The sequence below is a fragment of the Coregonus lavaretus genome, assembly GCF_964263955.1.
Source record: "Coregonus lavaretus genome assembly, contig: HAP1_SCAFFOLD_3872, whole genome shotgun sequence".
Classification (NCBI taxonomy): domain Eukaryota; kingdom Metazoa; phylum Chordata; class Actinopteri; order Salmoniformes; family Salmonidae; genus Coregonus; species Coregonus lavaretus.
Window position 1 is genome coordinate 20,001 of NW_028161026.1, and position 21,093 is coordinate 41,093.

The 21,093-nt window shown below is 42.2% G+C and overlaps 1 protein-coding gene across 1 annotated transcript in view; it reads right to left on the reverse strand.

The window, feature by feature from the left end:
- LOC311121188 (pleckstrin homology domain-containing family A member 5-like) overlaps window positions 1-20,863 on the reverse strand; it is a gene marked incomplete at both ends in the record, with an annotated part of 40,373 nt that extends 19,510 nt beyond the window's left edge. Inside the window, 5 exons of the mRNA XM_084195709.1 lie at window positions 1,575-1,690; window positions 7,355-7,455; window positions 16,304-16,376; window positions 20,452-20,556; window positions 20,732-20,863. Coding sequence (XP_084051835.1) covers window positions 1,575-1,690; window positions 7,355-7,455; window positions 16,304-16,376; window positions 20,452-20,556; window positions 20,732-20,863 — 527 coding nt within the window. The remainder of the gene's footprint in view (window positions 1-1,574; window positions 1,691-7,354; window positions 7,456-16,303; window positions 16,377-20,451; window positions 20,557-20,731) is intronic.
- Window positions 20,864-21,093: the final 230 nt, after the last annotated feature.

The following is a 21,093-nucleotide window of genomic DNA, read 5'->3' on the forward strand; positions in this document are numbered from 1 at the left end:
CTTTCTTCTGGAGGGTTCTAAGACTGTATCCAACTACCCATCAGAATGTTATGTTTCTTTCTTCTGGGGGGTTCTAAGACTGTATCCAACTACCAATCAGAATGTTATGTTGCTTTCTTCTGTGGGGTTCTAATACTGAATCCAACTACCCATCAGAATGTTATGTTGCTTTCTTCTGGGGGTTCTAGGACTGTATCCAACTACCCATCAGAATGTTATGTTGCTTTCTTCTGGGGGTTCTAAGACTGTATCCAACTACCCATCAGAATGTTATGTTGCTTTCTTCTGGGGGTTCTAAGACTGTATCCAACTACCCATCAGAATGTTATGTTGCTTTCTTCTGGGGGTTCTAAGACTGTATCCAACTACCCATCAGAATGTTATGTTGCTTTCTTCTGGGGGTTCTAAGACTGTATCCAACTACCCATCAGAATGTTATGTTGCTTTCTTCTGGGGGTTCTAAGACTGTATCCAACTACCCATCAGAATGTTATGTTGCTTTCTTCTGGGGGTTCTAAGACTGTATCCAACTACCCATCAGGTTTTAAGTAAGAAAGACAAGAAGGGAAATGGTACAGTGAGCATGAAATTAGATTAGTATTAGTATTTAAATGAGATGAGATTAATATTTGTATTGAAATGAGATGGGTATTTGTATTTAACTTCTATTCATGCAGTTTTGTCTCATTTTGGTAGGGGAGACTTGCTCTTGTATGAAAAAAGTAAAAGACTAGAGAGTGTTTTGGCAGCAGCGTTGTTCCAGTGTCACCTGTTCATTTAGCTAACCAGATGAATTAAAAAACACTCACTGTTTAGAGGCCTCCTCTCTGTTCGTCATGTAGACACACACACGCTGCTCACCCGTGTAGTGAAGGCAGGTTGCCAGGTGACTTATTTCACTCTGAATCCCCATCATCCCCCCACATGACGCATCTATCACACACACACACACACACACACACACACACACACACACACACACACACACACACACACACACACACACACACACACGCACACACACGCACGCATATGTACACACACACACACAGTACAGCTTGTGCATCCTTCATGCTACACCTGCATCGTGCATCCAGGACACACACACACACACACACACAAACACACACAGAGAGAGTTCTCCTCCCCCTATTAAGAATTTGACAACAGCCAGGTTATGTAACAGTGTAGCGCCAGTGTTTCTGTAGCCCTCTAGAGGACTGGAATATGCTGAGGTCGATGAGACTCTTCCCTAAACAACATGAGGAGCGCCATTAACAGAGGTCAAACAACAAAAAAGAGAAGATAAGTAAACGTTAAACAGAACAGCTCCTTCATATTTCTATCATGGAGGTTCCCACCGTTCAAACACTCATATTAAATCTAATCAATCTATTCCTCCCACTTCAGTTGCTAAATTGCCTTTTAAGACAATATGAGCATCGCAGCTCATATGAATGGGAAATAGTGTCTCTGTTTTGATACTACTCAGTACAGACATCTTGACTGAATGGGAAACAAAGCATCTGTTTGATTGATTGATTGATTGATTAATTGATTGATTGAATACAAACCTCTTGACAGGCTCGGAGTGCACCAGGGCAGCGTCTGTCATCACCTTCATCCATGACTCCATGTCTTTGGCTGCATCTGTGCAAAAGTAGTACGTCCGCATGTTGGGATGTGTCGCCTGCCAGATCAGAGTCGAAGAGAAGAGAGGGTTACCTGGAAGAGGGAGAGAGAGAGAACGCAGCCGGTTAGTTGACTCAACTGGGATGTGGTCTCTTTAACCCTGACTTCATCGAGTTTCTAAAGCCAACACTGTAGTCAGATCAGTCTATGTTTGGCCTGGGGTGGCAATTCCCTCTCCTTTTAAACGTTCTTTAACCTAGCACCCTCACTATAAATGAAGGTTGTGACATACATCTTCATGTACTTCTTAAGGACCGCTGTTCATTTGTTTTGACAGCATCAGTGACTAGTTCATATCCTCCCTGCTTGAGCAGATGTATATTTTGGGAGAGAAAAATCCTGGCTGACACCAGGTGAAGTGTGTGAGAATCAGTGGGCTGTGGATATCCACACAACCATCACCTATGTAGGCTATCTAAACCCATAAGATTTGCATACCACTAATATGGAATCAGGACTCAGGACTTACCATGCAACACTTGGACTGGTAAACAGGCAGCCGATTCTCCTCACTCAAGATCCGCTCACAATAGACAAACCAAGGCATTGTTAGTGTGTGCGTAGAAGACAGCAGAGAGAGAAACACAGCGAGACAGACAAGAACATATTGAATGAGTAATCCTTTTCCCAATATCCTGTTTACCAGAGCCTGACAAACAAAAGACAGGCATTCCTTTGCTATCCACAAAGTCATTTGTAACAACAGTCAGTGAGGAATAAGGGGCTTTATGAAATTGCCATGTTCGCCACAAGAGACAGGATTATGGAAAGTTTAAAGGGAAGGAAGCATTTTTACTCACCAATGTAACGACACAGCTTGGTCACAAAGACTTAGTAACTTAGTTGTAGTCACGATCTGGTTAATTATGTTTAATTACATATTTATTAACGTATTTCCGGATAGCTTCAGAACTACCCACAATGTACTATTTCTCAACGTCACCAAGCTAGTTCCAGCTGGCTAGCGTTAGCTTCTAGCCATGCTAGCATGTAATTACATTCCAAACCAAGTGTTGGCGCTGGTGAGCTACTACGTACATCCAAGAAGAAGAAACCATATAAATTAATGCGGGAAAACTGCATCTCCTCTTCCCCTGTGCGTTTGGTAGTGGTTGTCAAGCGAGTGAGCGATGTAGTACTTTTCCGTTGTTTGTAGCTAGTGCAGTAATATCCACAAGGACGGGGTTACGACTAATTTGTGGCCCAAAAACCAGACGCTAGCTTCGAAGTGGGACCGGTTTATCCGGTTTGAAGCGAGCGGATTGGAGTATGGGAAATGTGCGCACGTCTACTGTTATGCGATGCTCATTTCACCCCGAAGGACTTCGATGGCTTAGCATAACTACTGGAAGGCAGGATTTGGAACGAGACTGACTGAAACCAGGTGCTGTGCTAAGGGTGAATGTGAAGCCTGCAACCTCTACTTCCTGCCGACATACCGGTACGTCACGTGTGTCAGCAATGACGGGAGATAAACCGGGTAAATTAAATGTGGATTTACTTCACTATATCGCTATTGGATTAGCTGACCCTCCCTCGGGCCGGTGAAACGGCCTCTCCCTCTGAAGGCCTCTCCTTGGCTCTTCCTTGACTTTCGGCATTTAAAAAAAAATTCTGATCAGTTTTATGTAATAACTCGAAAAAATTGAAAGGTAAGGTGTAACTTTGCATTGGGACTTTTGATGCGTATTCTAATGCAAATCGATATGTTACATGTGATTACGTTTATGCTACCTACCCTTTAACATGTGAGGAGAATAACATGTTTTCACCTCACATGTGAATTGAAGATGGAATTTGCCTTTTCACAGGTGAAAAACTTTCACCTGTGAAAATCCAATTTGCACCTTTTAACATGACTGCCATACAGCCGAGTTGGCGTCATCACATTTCCTTTTTGCATTATGTGAAATGTTGCTCTAATTATTATTCCTTAGAACTACAGCTCTTGTTTCTTCCTCCTCTCCCTCATCTCTCTCTCTCCCCCTTCTTTCTCTGAGGAGATGGAAACTCAGTCTGTGTGGTCGGTTCGAGAGACCAAGCTCGGGCAGACTCCTGGGCGTCTGTGTGTGGCTGCGCTGCTTGGCAGGGCTGAGCCGAACCCTCGTCTCTCCCTCCCTCTGGCTTTGTAAAGGAACCAGACCAGAGAGCAAAGCCACAGCACCGAGAGAGACGCCATTAAAATTACATTTTAAGTCATTTAGCAGACGCTCTTATCCAGAGCGACTTACAGTGCATACATTTTTCATACTGGTCCCCCGGTGGGAAACGAACCCACAACCCTGGCGTTGCAAGCGCCGTGCTCTACCAACTGAGCTACACGGGGACTATGAAATACAACTGGTTGCCGCTGGGACTCTTGAGGCTATTGGAGTGAAACATAATGCTGTAGCTTCTGCTGCTTACTAACCATGCTTAAAGCAGTAGCAGTACATGCCAAAAACAAGCCTTATTTTTCCTCTCTTTGACCCAGACGAGGGTTGCAAAGCTACCGGTAATTTACTAAAGTCATTTAGGTAATTAACAGAACAATCTATTGGAACTTTGGTCATTTATACTTGAATAACTTAAAATATGTTTTATTAATATATAGTATTCAATTGTTTATTGTCCATGAGTTTCTAGTGGATAGACCATATGGTTCAAAAGAATATAGCCTGATTAATGAAAAAAGCATCTAATCAACAATGGCATTATTTTTATATTAACTCTGCAACTCGTCCAACTATTGATTTTTTTCACAACTGCCACCAGTTTGATGCCAAAACATTGACAACAAATACATACTGACATTGATAAATAGAAAATAGATAAACTTGTAAAGGATATTCATGCTGAACCCCTCATATTAAACACCACATGGTATTCACTAAGTTGATGGTTTATATTTAGGATGATGTTTTACAGCTTTTGTCATTCTATTTTTTATTTTAAAATCATCTTATTTAACTATTTCATATATTTTACATGCGATAAGGCCAGAGATAATTACAGACACCTGTGATAATCTGAAGTACCCAAACGGGCCACTAGATGTCTTGTGATAGATTACATAAAATCCTTAAAGATACCAAAATTCTGGCAGTTCACTGGTAAACTCTGAAAGTTTCCAGTAATACAGTGCATTTGGAAAGTATTCAGACCCCTTTACTTTTTCCACATTTTGTTACGTTACAGCCTTATTCTAAAATAGATTAAATAAATAAAAGTCCTCATCAATCTACACACAATACCCCATAATGACAAAGCGAAAACAGGTTTTTAGAAATGTTTGCAAATGTAAAAAAAAAAAAAATTAGACTTGAAATTGAGCTCAGGTGCATCCTGATTCCATTGATCGTCCTTGAGATGTTTCTACAACTTGATTGGAGTCCACCTGTGGTAAATTCAATTGATTGGACAATGATTTGGAAAGGGACACACCTGTCTATATAAGGTCCCACAGTTGACAGTGCATGTCAGAGCAAAAACCAAGCCATGAGGTCGAAGGAATTGTCCGTAGAGCTCCGAGACAGGATTGTGTCGAGGCACATATCTGGGGAAGGGTACCAAAACGTTTCTGCAGCATTGAAGGCCCCCAAGAACACAGTGGCCTCCATCATTCTAAAAGGAAGAAGTTTGGAACCACCAAGACTCTTCCTAGAGCTGGCCGCCCGGCCAAACTGAGCAATCGGTGGAGAAGGGCCTTAGTCAGGGAGGTGACCAAGAACCCGATAGCCACTCTGACAGAGCTCTAGAGTTCCTCTGTGGAGATGGGATAACCTTCCAGAAGGACAACCAGCTCTGCAGCACTCCACCAATCAGGCCTTTATGGTAGAGTGACCAGACGGAAGCCACTCCTCAGTAAAAAAGCACATGACAGTCGGCTTGGAGTTTGCCAAAAAGCACCTAAAGGACTCTCAGACCATGAGAAACAGGATTCTCTGGTATGATGAAACCAATATTGAACTCTTTGGCCTGAATGCCAAGCGTCATGTCTGGAGGAAACCTGGCACCATCCCTACGGTGAAGCATGGTGGTGGCAGCATCCTACTGTGGGGATGTTTTTCAGCGGCAGGGACTGGGAGACTAGTCAGGATCGAGAGAAAGATGAACAGAGCAAAGTACATAGAGCTGCCAAAGGTGCTTCAACAAAGTACTGAGTAAAGGGTCTGAATACTTATATATGTTTTTAATTTGTAATACATTTGCAAAAATTTCTAAAAACCTGTTTTTGCTTAGTCATTATGGGGTATTGTGTGTAGATTGATGAGGGGGAAAAAAAAACTATTTAATCAATTTCAGACTTAAGGCTGTAACGTAACAAAATGATGAAAAAGTCAAGAGGTCTAAATACTTTCCGAATGCACTGTATACCCTCCCTTTGCAACCCTAACCCTGACTAAACTCTTAGCTTACTAACAATGCTTAAAGGCCGAGTGCAGACAAAAACAATATTTTCCTCTGTTTTATATACACTAAGTGTACAAAACATAAAGAACACCTCTTTCCATGACATAGACGGACCAGGTGAATCCAGGTGAAAGTTATGATCCCTTATTGATGTCCCTTGTTAAATCCACTTCAATTAGTGTAGATGAAGGGGAGGAGACAGGTTAAATAAAGATGTTTAAGCCTTGAGACAATTGAGACATGGATTGGGTATGAGTGCCATTCAGAGGGTGAATGGGCAAGACAAAATATTTAAGTGCCTTTGAACGGGGTATGGTAGTAGGTGCCAGGCGCACCGGTTTGAGTGAAGAACTGCAACGCTGCTGGGTTTTTCACTCTCAACAGTTTCACCCAAAGGACATCCAGACAACTTGACACGTCTGGGGGAAGCATTGGAGTCAACATGGGCCAGCATCCCTGTGGAACGCTTTCGACACCTTGTAGAGTCCATGGCCCGATTAATTAAGACTGTTCTAAGGGCAAAAGGGGGGCGTGCAACTCAATATCAGGAAGGTGTTCTTAATGTTCTGTACACTCAGTATATATTTCCACACTATGAGGTTGGAAAAATACTGTGAAATTGTGAAAATGATGATAATGCCGTTTTAGTGTAAGAGATGTTTGAAAAGACCGCCTGAAATTGCAGCCTGTTTTGGTTGGATGGAGTTTTGGCCTGCCTGGCGATATCACCAGGCGGTATAAATTAATAGACCAATAAAAAAAAGAGTTTCAAACCTCTCTGCAAATAACAGCTAGTTTTCAGGTTACATATCCCTCCCATTAGGCTCGTCCAATTAGGCCCCTCACTCAGACCACTCCCAGACTCCAAGCTAAATTCTTCCTTGAGAAATTACTCTTTGCTAAGTAGCTATTTATGTTTCTTTTTGACCATTTTAATTTAAAACAATCACAGTAAGGTACTAAATTGTTGCCCAGAAATGACTTGACATTGAGATAAAAATGGCTGCATTGGGTCTTTAAAGCAGTAGCAGCACAAGCCAGACACAACAGCTTTATTTGTCCTTGACTGACTCTTGCTCGTTCTCTCTCCCCCCCCCCCCCTATTTTTTTTTCCTCCCTCTTTTCTTGTTTTTTAAAAGTTAAATCGAACCAACTTTCCACCTTCTAATGCATCTCTCACTTCTTTCCTCTTAGCTCTGGAATCTCAGACATCAAAATAAAAAGCATCAACAGTTTGACAAAAGGATGAAAACATGCAGTGAGTACTGACCTTGAAGGCATATTTCCTGTTGATGTGGTCGTCGACAGACAGCATAGATATATGAAAGCTAGGCAGGAGGATGCTGCCGAGGATACCCTCCTCTTTCTCATCTGAAGAAAATAAAAACCGGAAACAAACATGAGTTGCATTTCCTATGCAGAACATCGTTTAACCTTCTTCAGAAGTTTTTTTTTTTATATATAGCAGCTACTGTTGCTGTGAAACAGATCCCTCTTCCTGAACAGGAAGATTAGGTGATTAAGGTAAGGTTAACCTCTTCCTGAACAGGAGGATTAGGTCATAAGGATAGTTCAAACTACCAAGGTCCTACATGTTTGAAATGTCTTTTAAGACTGTTCATAGCAAAATGAGTATTAGAGGGCTTATGTGACGTATTACAGGACTTCATGTGACAAGTTCAACCCCATGTTCAATCCCCCATCCCAGAATCTATGGAACTCTAGCCTGGTCCCACATCTGTTTGTGCGGTCTTGTGTCCCAATGAACGGTTAGCTTTACAACACAGACAGATGTGGGACCAAAGGATTGACAGCCGTCCCATATAGATTGCAAAATAGTTGGGAAGAGATTTTTGACGTGCCGATTCCATGGCATAGTGTTTATGAACTGATACACAAAACGACGCCGGATTCAAAACTTAGAATTGTTCAATTTAAATTATTATACAAAATTCTTGCTACCAATAGAATATTATTTATATGGGGGATACAATCTTCCCAGCTCTGCAGATTTTGCTGCGAAGAGACCGATTCACTAGATCATTTGTTTTGATACTGTCTATTTGTGGCTTGTTTTTGGTCACAGGTCCAGGAATGGCTGAAGGATTGCAATATTTACCTGGAGCTAACCCTGCGGATAGCACTACTGGGTGATCTGAAAAGTCATAGTCAATCGATCAATAATATAATAATACTTTTAGCAAAAATGTTTATTTTCAATTTACAATCTGTAGAAACAATGACAATAGAAGGGTTCAGAACTTTTGTGAAACATCACATTACAGTTGAGAAATATATGGAAAATAGAAATCCAATATGGATGGTGTTAAGACATAGATGGGAGGTGTTGAATGGAGCTGAAGGATGGGACTAATAACAACTAACAACAACTAAAAACAGCAAGATAACTAATGTAGGGCATGCTGTGTCCATAATAAGAATATAGGTTATAGGTTGAGAGCTTTTGTGAAGGAGCACAGTTGGAGAGATTTGGCATATAGAAGCAAACCGGATGGACATCATGAAAATGATCTGAGAGGTTCAGGGTAGAGGAAGTTCGGGAGTAAAAACAAACAACATAGAATTGTTGTAAAATTGACTGTGTCCATAAAATGTATATAGTATGTATAAGCTGGAAGTAGAGGCCTAAGCATTGTTGTTCACTAGTTTACTCCAATTAGGGAAGGGGTGGTGGGGTTGGAAAGTAAATGGAAATATCTATTTTTAAAGCATATGTATATATATGTATGTATATGTATTTATATGTATATACAGTTGAAGTCGGAAGTTTACATACACTTAGGTTGGAGTCATTAAAACTCGTTTTTCAACCACTCCACAAATGTCTTGTTAACAAACTATAGTTTTGGCAAGTCGGTTAGGACATCTACTTTGTGCATGACACAAGTAATTTTTCCAACAATTGTTTACAGACAGATTATTTCACTGTATCACAATTCCAGTGGGTCAAAAGTTTACATACACAAAGTTGACTGTGCCTTTAAACAGCTTGGAAAATTCCAGAAAATGATGTCATGCCTTTAGAAGCTTCTGACAGGCTAATTTACATAATTTGAGTCCATTGGAGGTGTACCTGTGGATCTATTTCAAGGCCTCCTTCAAACTCAGTGCCTCTTTGCTTGACATCATGGGAAAATCAAAAGAAATCAGCCAAGAACTCAGAAAAAAAATGGTGGACCTCAACAAGTCTGGTTCATCCTTGGGAGCAATTTCCAAATGCCTGAAGGTACCACGTTCATTAATATGTCATTTAGCAGATGCTTTTATCCAAAGTGACTTACAGTCATGTGTGCATACATTTCTACGTATGGGTGGTCCCGGGGATTGAACCCACTACCCTGGCGTTACAAGCGCCATGCTCTACCAATTGAGCTACAGAGGACCAATTGAGCTACATCTGAACAACAGCAAAGGACCTTGTGAAGATGCTGGAGGAAACAGGTGCAAAAGTATCTATATCCACAGTAAAACAAGTCCTATATCGACATTCCCTGAAAGGCCGCTCAGCAAGGAAGAAGCCACTGCTCCAAAACCGCCATAAAAAAGCCAGACTACGGTTTGCAAGCCGAAGAACACCATCCCAACCGTGAAGCACGGGGGTGGCAGCATCATGCTGTGGGGGTGCTTTTCTGCAGGAGGGACTGGTGCACTTCATAAAATAGATGGCATCATGAGGAAGGAAAATTATGTGGATATATTGAAGCAACATCTCAAGACATCAGTCAGGAAGTTAAAGCTTGGTCGCAAATGGGTCTTCCAAATGGACAATGACACCAAGCATGCTTCCAAAGTTGTGGCAAAATGGCTTAAGGACAACAATGTCAAGCTATTGGAGTGGCCATCACAAAGCCCTGACCTCAATCTTATAGAACATTTGTGGGCAGAACTGAAAAACGTGTGCGAGCAAGGAGGCCTATAAACCTGACTGCACAAAGTAGATGTCCTAACCGTCTTGCCAAAACTATAGTTTGTTAACAAGACATTTGTGGAGTGGTTGAAAAAACGAGTTTTAATGACTCCAACCTAAGTGTATGTAAACTTCAGACTTCAACTGTATATATTTGTGAGAGAAAAAAAACATGGGGGATTGGAAGTGATGCTGACAATTACATTGATGGAAGTTACAATCTATCTGCAATATTAAAGCTGATCTAACCCCCCCCCCCACCCCCCCACCCCAAAAAAAAAAAAAAAAAAAAAACTGATGTGGGACCAGGCTAATAACAAATCTGTACAAGAACAAAACATCCTGACACAACATGTACATAGCTGAGAGAAACACCAGGAAAAAGAAAGGAATGCTGCGGTTGTCCCCATATAAACAAGTCAGCAACAGTCCTGGTCAGAAGAGAAGAGAACAACAGGACCCAGTGACAGGGAGGAAAGAGATTAGCATCTGTCCATTGATTCAACTCCAGCAGAGAGATAACTCTCACTAAGCCTTATTAAGTCCAGCTGAGAGACCATACTGGGTGGAAGTGGACGTGTGTGTTGTGTGTGTTTTCTGTGAGGCACAAGCTACAGGAAGCCTAGATGCTACCACCCTCGACCACATCCACCCAGCCTACAGGGGCTGTTGCTCAAGTCTCCACACTGAATCATTGAACAAACAAATAAACAAACACAATTCAAACTAAGACAGTTATGCAAAAGAACAACACGGTCAGGGGCTCCGCATTGCAACACAACCATGGCTAGTTTTTAAAGTGTTACAGGGTGTGCTATGGAGAGAGTTTAGAGAGCGAGAAAGAGACAGAAAGAAAGAGAGAAAGAAAGAGAGAAAGAAAGAAAGAAAGAAAGAAAGAAAGAAAGAAAGAAAGAAAGAAAGAAAGAAAGAAAGAAAGAAAGAAAGAAAGAAAGAAAGAAAGAAAGAAAGAAAGAAAGAAAGAAAGAGGGAGGGAGAGTGAGAGAAAGTTGAGATAGGGTTGAGACTTCCTTTTGAGTAGTTTGTATGTAGAGCGAGGCTGAGACGTGGAGAAGGTGAGGTAGCTGAACTCTGTGTGACCTCTAGTTGGTACCATACCATACAGAAAAGGAAGTAGGAATAAGGCTGGCTGTCCTTCAGCTCCCACTGAGAGGCTCCAGGATGGATTTGTTTCCTCCAGCCTGTTCTACCATTCTCTCCCTCTCAGCCTCTTTCAATTCAATTCAATTTCAATTTCAATTTAAGGGCTTTATTGGCATGGGAAACGTGTGTTAACATTGCCAAAGCAAGTGAAGTAGATAGTAAACAAAAGTGAAATAAACAATAAATATTAACAGTAAACATTACACTCAGAAGTTTCAAAAGAATAAAGACATTTCAAATGTCATATTATGTATATATACAGTGTTGTAACAATGTGCAAATAGTTAAAGTACAAATGGGAAAATAAATAAACATAAATATGGGTTGTATTTGTTCTTCACTGGTTGCCCTTTTCTTGTGGCAACAGGTTACAAATATTGCAGCTGTGATGGCACACTGTGGTTTTTCACCCAGTAGATAAGGGAGTTTATCAAAATTGGGTTTGTTTTCGAATTCTTTGTGGATCGCTGTAATCTGAGGGAAATATGTGTCTCTAATATGGCCATACATTTGGCAGGAGGTTAGGAAGTGCAGCTCAGTTTCCACCTCATTTTGTGGGCAGTGTGCACATAGCCTGTCTTCTCTTGAGAGCCAGGTCTGCCTACGGCGGCCTTTCTCAATAGCAAGGCTATGCTCACTGAGTCTGTACATAGTCAAAGCCATAGTCATAGTCTTTCTCTCTCTCCATCCCTCCGCCTCCTCTCCAACCTTCCTCCCCCTCCGGGCTCTCCTCTGATTTATTCACTAACACATGCAGTCACACATTTGACAAGGGCCCGTAGTGCACTATGTATGGAATAAGGAGCCATTTGGGACGCATGCCATACTGTATGTCAGGATATGACCTGCTGCTGTTCAAAGGCTTCATTGTGTTTGATGTAACGTTATCTACACTACATCCTCAAACACCTCGATAACACAAAGACACATGCAAGGATATTGTTTGTGTACTTTAGCTCCGCATTTAATACCGTCATCCCAGAACTGCTACAACACACAAACTCTCCCAGCTGAACGTGTCCAGCTCCATCTGTCAGTGGATCACTGACTTCCTGACCAACAGCGTGCAACACGTGAAGCTGGGAAAACTTATTTCGGACTCTTTATCCTGCAGCACTGGAGCAACGCAAGGATTCGTGCTCTCACCTCTACTCACTCTACACCAGGGATCATCAACTAGATTCAGTCGCGTGACGATTTTTTCTTGAGCAGATGGTCCGGTGGCCAGAACATAATTACAAATAATTTGTAGACTGCAAATTTACCCCAAGAAGCCCAAAGAGATATATTTGACTAAAACATAATAATTTTGAACCTTGCTTACATTGTATACGATCACGTACACTGAGTATACCATACATTAGGAACACCTTCCTAATATTTAGTTGTGCACCCCCCCCACCACCCTTTTTGCCATCAGAACAGCTTCAATTTGTCAGGGCATGGACCCATGTTGATGCCAATGCTTCCCACAGTTGGCTGGATATCCTTTGGGTGATGGACCATTCTTGATCCACACAGGAAACTGTTGAGCGTGAAAAACCCAGCAGCATTGCAGTTCTTGACACAAACCAGTTGGCCTGGCACCTACTACCATGCCCCGTTCAAAGGCACTTAAATCTTTTGTCTTGCCCATTCACCCTCTGAATGGCACACTTACACAATCCATGTCTCAATTGCCTCAAGGCTTAACAATCCTTCATTAACCTGTCTCTGCTTCATCTACACTGATTGAAGTGGATTTAACAAGTGACATCAATAAGGGATCATAGCTTTCACCTGGATTCACCTGGTCAGTCTATGTCATGGAAAGAGCAGGTGTTCCTAATGTTTTGTACACTCAGTGTATATCTCTCTATTATGCATGGGAATACTTTGGAAAGGATTTCCCAAATTAAAATCACTTGGAGCTGATTTCCTGGTGTTTTTACACTATTTTATGTCCAACAATTTAAAACAATTCAATAAAATAACTTGTTTTGTTTTTTTTGTTGCTCAGAAAACTTTGGGGGATCCTGCTCTACACCAATGACTGCACCTTCAACAACACATCTGACAATCTACTCAAGTTTGCAGATGACACCACTCTGGTCAGTGTCATCACCGATGGTGATGAGTCCGTGTACCATGGAGAGGTCGACCGACCGGTGGCCTGGCGCAGTCAAAATAACCTGGAACTCAACACATACAAAACTGTGGAGATGGTGGTTGACTTCAGATTGATGGCTCAGCTGTTAGCACGGCTGAATCATCCAAATTCCGGCAGACCATCGTCTCCCACAACTTCAAGTGGGAGGACAACATCACAGCAGTCAACAAGCCACACCAGCTGAGGTGCTACTTGCAGCAGCTGAAAAAAAACTCAAAATCTATCAGTCAATCCTGATCCGTTTTTTACGCATCATTCGTTGAGTCCATCTTTACCTCCTACATCACCGTCTGGTTTCAGTCTGCGTCTGCCCGCTCCAAGTGCAGCCTGCGACGCATTGACCTGTCTGCAGACTGGGTCATCGGCTGCCACCTGCCCTCCATCGAGGTCCTACACGACTCCATGGCAAGGAAGCGTGCAGGAAAGATCATCTCTTTCCCTCTATCTGTGTCAGTTTCTCAGTCCAGATTGGGGGTTTTCTGTTCATAAACAGAATGATTCAAATGGGGCTTCCTCCTTCTCTCATAGTGTCCAGCCAATAGGGAACAGGAACACTCCGTGTGCTACTGGCAAGCTATGAACTGGGCTCTCCATTTGATCTGCTATTGACTGAATCTCTCTCTCTCTCTCGCTCTCTACAAATGGTCAGATCCATTAAATATTGACACAGCTGTTCAGAGAGAGTTTGAGAGTCTCTCTCCTCCCAAAAAGGCCACACTGGCTGTAAATCAATGATCCAGGTTAAGTAGCTACAGTACAGAAGGTCCTTTTCACACTACTAATTCGAGCCGAGCCAAACCAAGCTGTACTGGGCTGGCCTGGTTACGCATCCACCATAGTTACTGGAGCTGTGCTGCAAAAGGACAATGTAGAAAGAAGATATCAGAGCCAGTACCATACGATTGGGGACGGCACTGTAGTGTGAATCAAGCATTGGTCTGCTGTTGGCTCTAGAGACTAGCCGTAACTGTGGCCTGGAGCCCATCCAGACAGATAGCTGCTCTCTTTGTGTGGACATACATCATTTCTGCTGAGCACTATGACGACAAGTCTGTGTTATTTCTGATGTCTGTCTGCTTCCCCTGTCCTGTCACACTCCCTCCGCTTTCCCTTTCAGTCCCTGACAGACAGACAAAACCCTGGGAGGCGAGCAGTGCAAAATGCTGTGGCCAGACAGACATGGGGGGGTGGGGGGAGGGGGGAGTTTACCCGGTCGGCAGAGCGAAGGACTGGCATAGAGGTCATGAACTCTGTGCCCCCCCCCCATCGAAGCGCTTGACTGACTTCTGCCATTGTCGAGTGTGTGTCTGTGTGTGCATGCATGCGTTACAAAGCTCTGCTATAAACACGGAGACATGGCTAAACGGCAGCATCACAACACCAGGAAGCAATGAAAGTCACACCACAGGTGACCATAGGCCTTGTTGTTAATTGATTCAAGACACCATGAACAAAATGTCACTTCTGTATCACAAATCACAGATTCCCTTTCAGTCGGTTCACTCCAATGCAACATGGGAAAAACCCGCCTTCAGGGAATCAAGGTTGTACAGACTGGGCGATATGGCCTAAAAATCCTATCTCTATTTTTTCAAATGTATGGGAGATTCACAATTTACATATTTGAATATTTTTTTTAGTTTTCTCTAAATAAGCTTTGTTGTACACTTAAAGGTAAAATACACTGCATATATTATAATGAATTCAGGGTGTGTGAGATTATACCTAGGCTAAATATAAGCCTTCCACAGCCATAAGACCCACTCATAATTGTATTATTTTATCAAAATAGTTTAACCTGCTTTTTTTTGCAATAATCACTGATCTGGCTTTCAAGTCTGTCTATGAAAATACAAACACAAATTTAACCAGAACCATGCATAATGCACATTAACTAATAATGATTAACTTCTTGTAGAGGAATTATAGAAAATAAACAGGTCACATAAACCATTTCTCAAGCACAAGCCCACGTGCTAGTGAGTAGCCAGCTAATATTTATACTTCAAGTTTAGCCAACTTGGATCTATAATTCAAAACAGTTGAATTGTTATGAACACACCCTTCTGTCCGTCTCCAACTGTTTGAACAGCATGCTAGCCTGTCTACTTTGTTCAGATGTTGAAATCAAGTGGCCGTACTTATTTCTCAGAATGAGAACGAGTTGCCAATTCCTTATATAATTGTGTTTTATGCTTATTGCACATTTATAAAACACAGACTAGACAGCGAGTATAACAGTCTGTGGCTAAAATGCTGTTAGTGGTACGTGGTGCCACAATGCTGCGCATGACAAACTGAGCATTAATATTCCAGAATAAATGTTCATTGATACTCCTGTTTTACTAGTGTCTGCTCTGAGCGCAATTTGAGGAGTTTAGACATAAAAAGGGTATCATTAGAAAGGTGAACTTCTCCTCTATTACAGTAAAATAATGTCTCAATGTGTTTCGGGTGTCCATATGACCGATTCTATTGGACCAAACCTCAAATGCAAATAGCGAGTCAAAAACCGCCAGTCAGAAAGGGAGAAGTGATCTCTCAACTTTGTTGGCGTGAGTGGCAGGGGGAGGGGCTTGGTGTGTCTGTGGAAACAGAGAGGAAGACACGAAGCGAGAGGTTTCACTCTCGCCAAAATCTGTCCAAAATAAGCCCAATGTGTTTCTATGGGCTTATTTTTTGGACCTAAGCTTGTCGCCTGCCTTCCCTCCTTTGGGACAACGACCCCCGTTGTTAGGACGGAGACATGAGCATCTCGTCATTATATACAGATCTCTGGTGTAAACGGGAGCGAAGGAAATGAGACCAAAATGAAGCGGACATAAACGCTCATAAAAATTTAAAATAAACGTTGATATACTTGCAATACAGGCATTTGGAATACCGCACAAAAATATACATTCATATTAATCAAATTAATTTGATATATTGCCTGTCATCTCTGTTTGGTGTTTAGATAAAGGTACATGGACATCACTAACCTCTGTAGTAGTAGAGGCACATATCTGACAGCACGAACCACCTCTTCTTCCATAGCTTCATCCCCGTGCTGTCCTGAAACAACAAAGGACCACAGAAACAGACAGTCACAACAAACGATGTCTTTATGGGGACATAAACCCCCCCCCAAAAAAAATATTTGGGACCCCCAAAATATTTCACAATTTTTGTTGTAGCCCTGAACTAGTTTTTCTTTCAACAGGTCCAAGGCTTGATAAAATAGTTGAATATTTGGAATGGCTGTGGATCCCCAAGGAGAGGGTTGAGAAACTAGCACACCTTCTGTGGACAATAACTTTATTGATGCTGGTTAGCAACAAATATAAAAAGACAATGTCTTCGTTGTTGAGATTTTCAGTAGTAGGAAGTATTTGTGCTGAGTCACTCGTTCTAGGATCACCAGACAGCCATATGCTGTTCAGAGGTACGTAGGATTTAGTTTGTGGTACAAGATAAAGAATACAAAATAAAGGCCTGTTGTACACTCCAGATGTGATTACAAGGAAAACAGCCTTCCCCTAAGACAAGGAGCATTGTATTGTATTGTTCTGTATTGTTCACAGACACACATACACACCAGTGGAGGCTGCTGAGGGGAGGACGGCTCATAATAATGGCTGGAACGGAGCAAATGGGATGGCATCAAACAAATGGAAACCATGCGATTGATATATTTGATACCATTCCACCAATTCCGCTCCAGTCATTACCACGAGCCTGTTCTCCCTCATTAAGGTGAACATACAGTACCAGTCAAAAGTTTGGACACACCTACTCATTCAAGGGGTTTTCTTTATTTTGAATACTTTTCTACATTGTAGAATAATAGTGAAGACATCAAAACTATGAAATAACACATATGGAATCATGTAGTAACCAAAAAAGTGTTAAACAAATCAAAATATAGTTTATATTTGAAATTCTTCAAATTGCCACCCTTTGCCTTGATGACAGCTTTGTACACGCTTGGCATTCTCTCAACCTGGAATGCTTTTCCAACAGTCTTGAAGGAGTTCCCACATATGCTGAGCACTTGTTGGCTGCTTTTCCTTCACTCTGTCGTCCGACTCATCCCAAACCATCTCAATTGGGTTGAGGTCGGGGGATTGTGGAGGCCAGGTCATCTGATGCAGCACTCCATCACTCTCCTTCTTGGTCAAATAGCCCTTACACAGCCTGGAAGCGTGTTGGGTCATTGTCCTGTTGAAAAACAAATGACAGTCCCACTAAACCCAAACCAGATGGGATGGCGTATCGCTGCAGAATGCTGTGGTAGCCATGCTGGGTAAGTGTGCCTTGAATTCTAAATAAATCACAGACAGTGTTACCAGCAAAGCACCCCCACACCATCACACCTCCTCCTCCATGCTTTACGGTGGGAAATAGACATGCGGAGATCATCCGTTTACCCACACCGCATCTCACAAAGACACGCCGGTTGGAACCAAAAATCTCCAATTTGGACTCCAGACCAAAGGACACATTTCCACCGGTCTAATGTCCATTGCTCGTGTTTCTTGGCCCAAGCAGGTCTCTTCTTCTTATTGAGTCCTTCAGTAGTGGTTTCTTTGCAGCAATTCGACCAAGAAGGCCTGATTCACACAGTCCCCTCTGAACAGTTGATGTTGAGATGTGTCTGTGACTTGAACTCTGTGAAGCATTTATTTGGGCTGCAATTTCTGAGGCTGGTAACTCTAATGAACTTATCCTCTGAAGCAGAGGTAACTCTGGGTCTTCCATTCCTGTGGCGATCCTCATGAGAGCCAGTTTCATCATAGCGCTTGATGGTTTTTGCGACTGCACTTGAAGAAACTTTAAAAGTTCTTGACATTTTCTGCATTGACTGACCTTCATGTCTTAAAGTAATGATGGACTGTCGTTTCTCTTTGCTTATTTGAGCTGTTCTTGCCATAGTATGGACTTGGTCTTTTACCAAATAGGGCTATCTTCTGAATACCCCCCCTACCTTGTCACAACACAACTGATTGGCTCAAACGCATTAAGAAGGAAATAAATTCCACAAATTAACTTTTAACAAGGCACACCTGTTAATTGAAATGCATTCCAGGTGACTACCTCATGAAGCTGGTTGAGAGAATGCCAAGAGTGTGTAAAGCTGTCATCAAGGCAAAGGGTGGCTATTTGAAGAGTCTCAAATATAAAATATATTTTGATTTGTTTAACACTTTTTTGGTTACTACATGATTCCATATGTGTTATTTCATAGTTTTGATGTCTTCACTATTATTCTACAATGTAGAAAATAGTAACAAAAGAAAGAAAAACCCTTGAATGAGTAGGTGTGTCCAAACTTTTGACTGGTAGTGTATGTATGTATACAGTCCTGGTGGTATATGCATTTGAACATGACAATATTGAGATGTATTTGTTCCAATAATATGATCCACCACCATCCCGGCTCCCCATGCGATTCCATTCCTTCCCTGAATGTCTTGCCGATGCTTTGATCTGTTCATGGATGAGGTACCATTCTATTCTCAAAGCGTCATGTTTGTCGGATAGAACACACACTGCTAGCAACACAGCATGGGCTGGGAGAGGAAAATGAGGACTGCGTCCCAAATGACACCCTGTTCCCTGTAGAGTGCCCTTTTGACATTTACATTTGAGTCATTTAGCAGACGCTCTTATTCAGAGCGACTTACAGTTAGTGAGTGCATAAATTTTTCATACTGGCCCCCCGTGGGAAACGAATCCACAACCCTGGGGTTGCTAGCGCCATGCTCTACCAACTGAGCTACAGAGCCCTATGTGTGTTCACACAACTGTGTCTGGTCATAATCAGCTAAATGAGGCAGTCCTGTCGCTCAGTCTTGCTTTGTGTCTTAGTGTAAAAGAAGAAGAAAGAACAGAAGGACCTCTCTGGCTAACAGCCTCTGGCTCTCACCCTCTGGCTAACACCCTCTGGCTCACACCATATGCTAACAACCTCTGGCTAACACCCTCTGGCTCAAACCCTCTGGCTAACACCATCTGGCTAACACCCTCTGGCTCACACCCTCTGGCTAACACCCTCTGGCTCACACCCTCTGGCTAACACCCTCTGGCTCACACCCTCTGGCTAACACCCTCTGGCTCACACCCTCTGGCTAACACCCTCTGGCTCACACCCTCTGGCTAACACCCTCTGGCTAACACCCTCTGGCTAACACCATCTGGCTAACACCATCTGGCTAACAGCCTCTGGCTCTCACCCTCTGGCTAACACCCTCTGGCTCACACCATATGCTAACACCATCTGGCTAACACCCTCTGGCTCAAACCCTCTTGCTAACACCCTCTGGCTAACACCCTCTGGCTAACACCCTCTGGCTAACACCCTCTGGCTAACACCCTCTGGCTAACACCCTCTAGCTAACACCATGTGAAATAACTTGATCAATTGATGTTACTGATCATGAAAAGCATGCAGTTACTTGCTGTATAACTCTGATGATAGAGCTAAATGTGGAATAATCTGAAATGTGTATTTCTGACTATACTCTTCAAGAGGTGATGATATTACAACCAAATAGTTAACAATTATTTAACAATCGAACGCTCTGCACCTTATTCTAAAGTTTTATTTATAACGACCTATAAACAAAAACAACAATGATATAATTTCTTTAAATTATATTTGAAATCAAATCACATTTTATTTGTCACATGCGGCGAATACAAAAGTTGTAGACCTTACCGTGAAATGCTTACTTACAAGCCCTTAATCAACAATGCAGAGTAAGAAAATATTTGCTAAATAAACTAAAGTAAAAAAAGAAACACAATAAAATAACAATAACGAGGCTATATTTATTTAACCTTTATACAGGGGGTACCGGTACCGAGTCAACGTGAGGGGGTACAGGTTAGCCGAGGTAATTGAGGTAATTTATACATGTAGGTAGGGGTAAAGTGACTATGCATATATAATAAACAGAGAGTAGCAGCAACGTAAAAAAAGGGGGTCAATGCAAATAGTCCAGGTAGCCATTTGATTAACTGTTAGGCAGTCTTATGGCTCGGGGGTAGACGCTGTGGAGCCTTTTCATATCTCTGTCTCCTTTACTCATAAACTGATTCACTGTAGTGACTCTACTGTTATATAAAGCCCTCCACATACACTCACCTGTTTGTAAAGCCAGTTGCTCTTAATGACCACTGCATTGGGGTTTCTCCGTATCGAGTTGGATCTCTTCCCAAAGTTGTGAATTTTTTTGGAGGATCTTGAGGGCTGAAAATGAGTAAGAGGGCGTATGAGCAAAACGATACACTCACATTGCTGTTCAGCTACTTTACATCATTAAAGTTTGTCCCTTTGTGTGTGTGTGAGTGTGAGTGTGTGTGTGTGTGTGTGTGTGTGTGTGAGAGTGTGAGTGTGAGTGTGAGTGTGAGTGTGTATAACTCACTCTGGCTGCGGGGCTACTAGGGTATGTAGCGTAGTCCGAGCTGCCTGTGTAGTTGGAGGCCTCACTACTCATGGTGCTCAGAGGACGCTCCTTCTTTTCATTCGCTGGAGCTTTGGGGGCGGACCTAGACATCAGGAAATAAAAGTGGTAGGAAATGAGCAAACAGATGGGCTCACATGATTCCTTATTCTACATGTTAGAGAGGCATGTTTGTTCTACATAACATACTTCTATCTAAGCAAAACCAGCTACAGTCTTTCCTGAGAACTTTCTGGAAGCCTCTCAGAGTCACTAATTCCTGGCCTACATCACTGCTGAATAAAACATCTGGAGAGCAATTTGTCAGCCAGACTTCAGCAGCC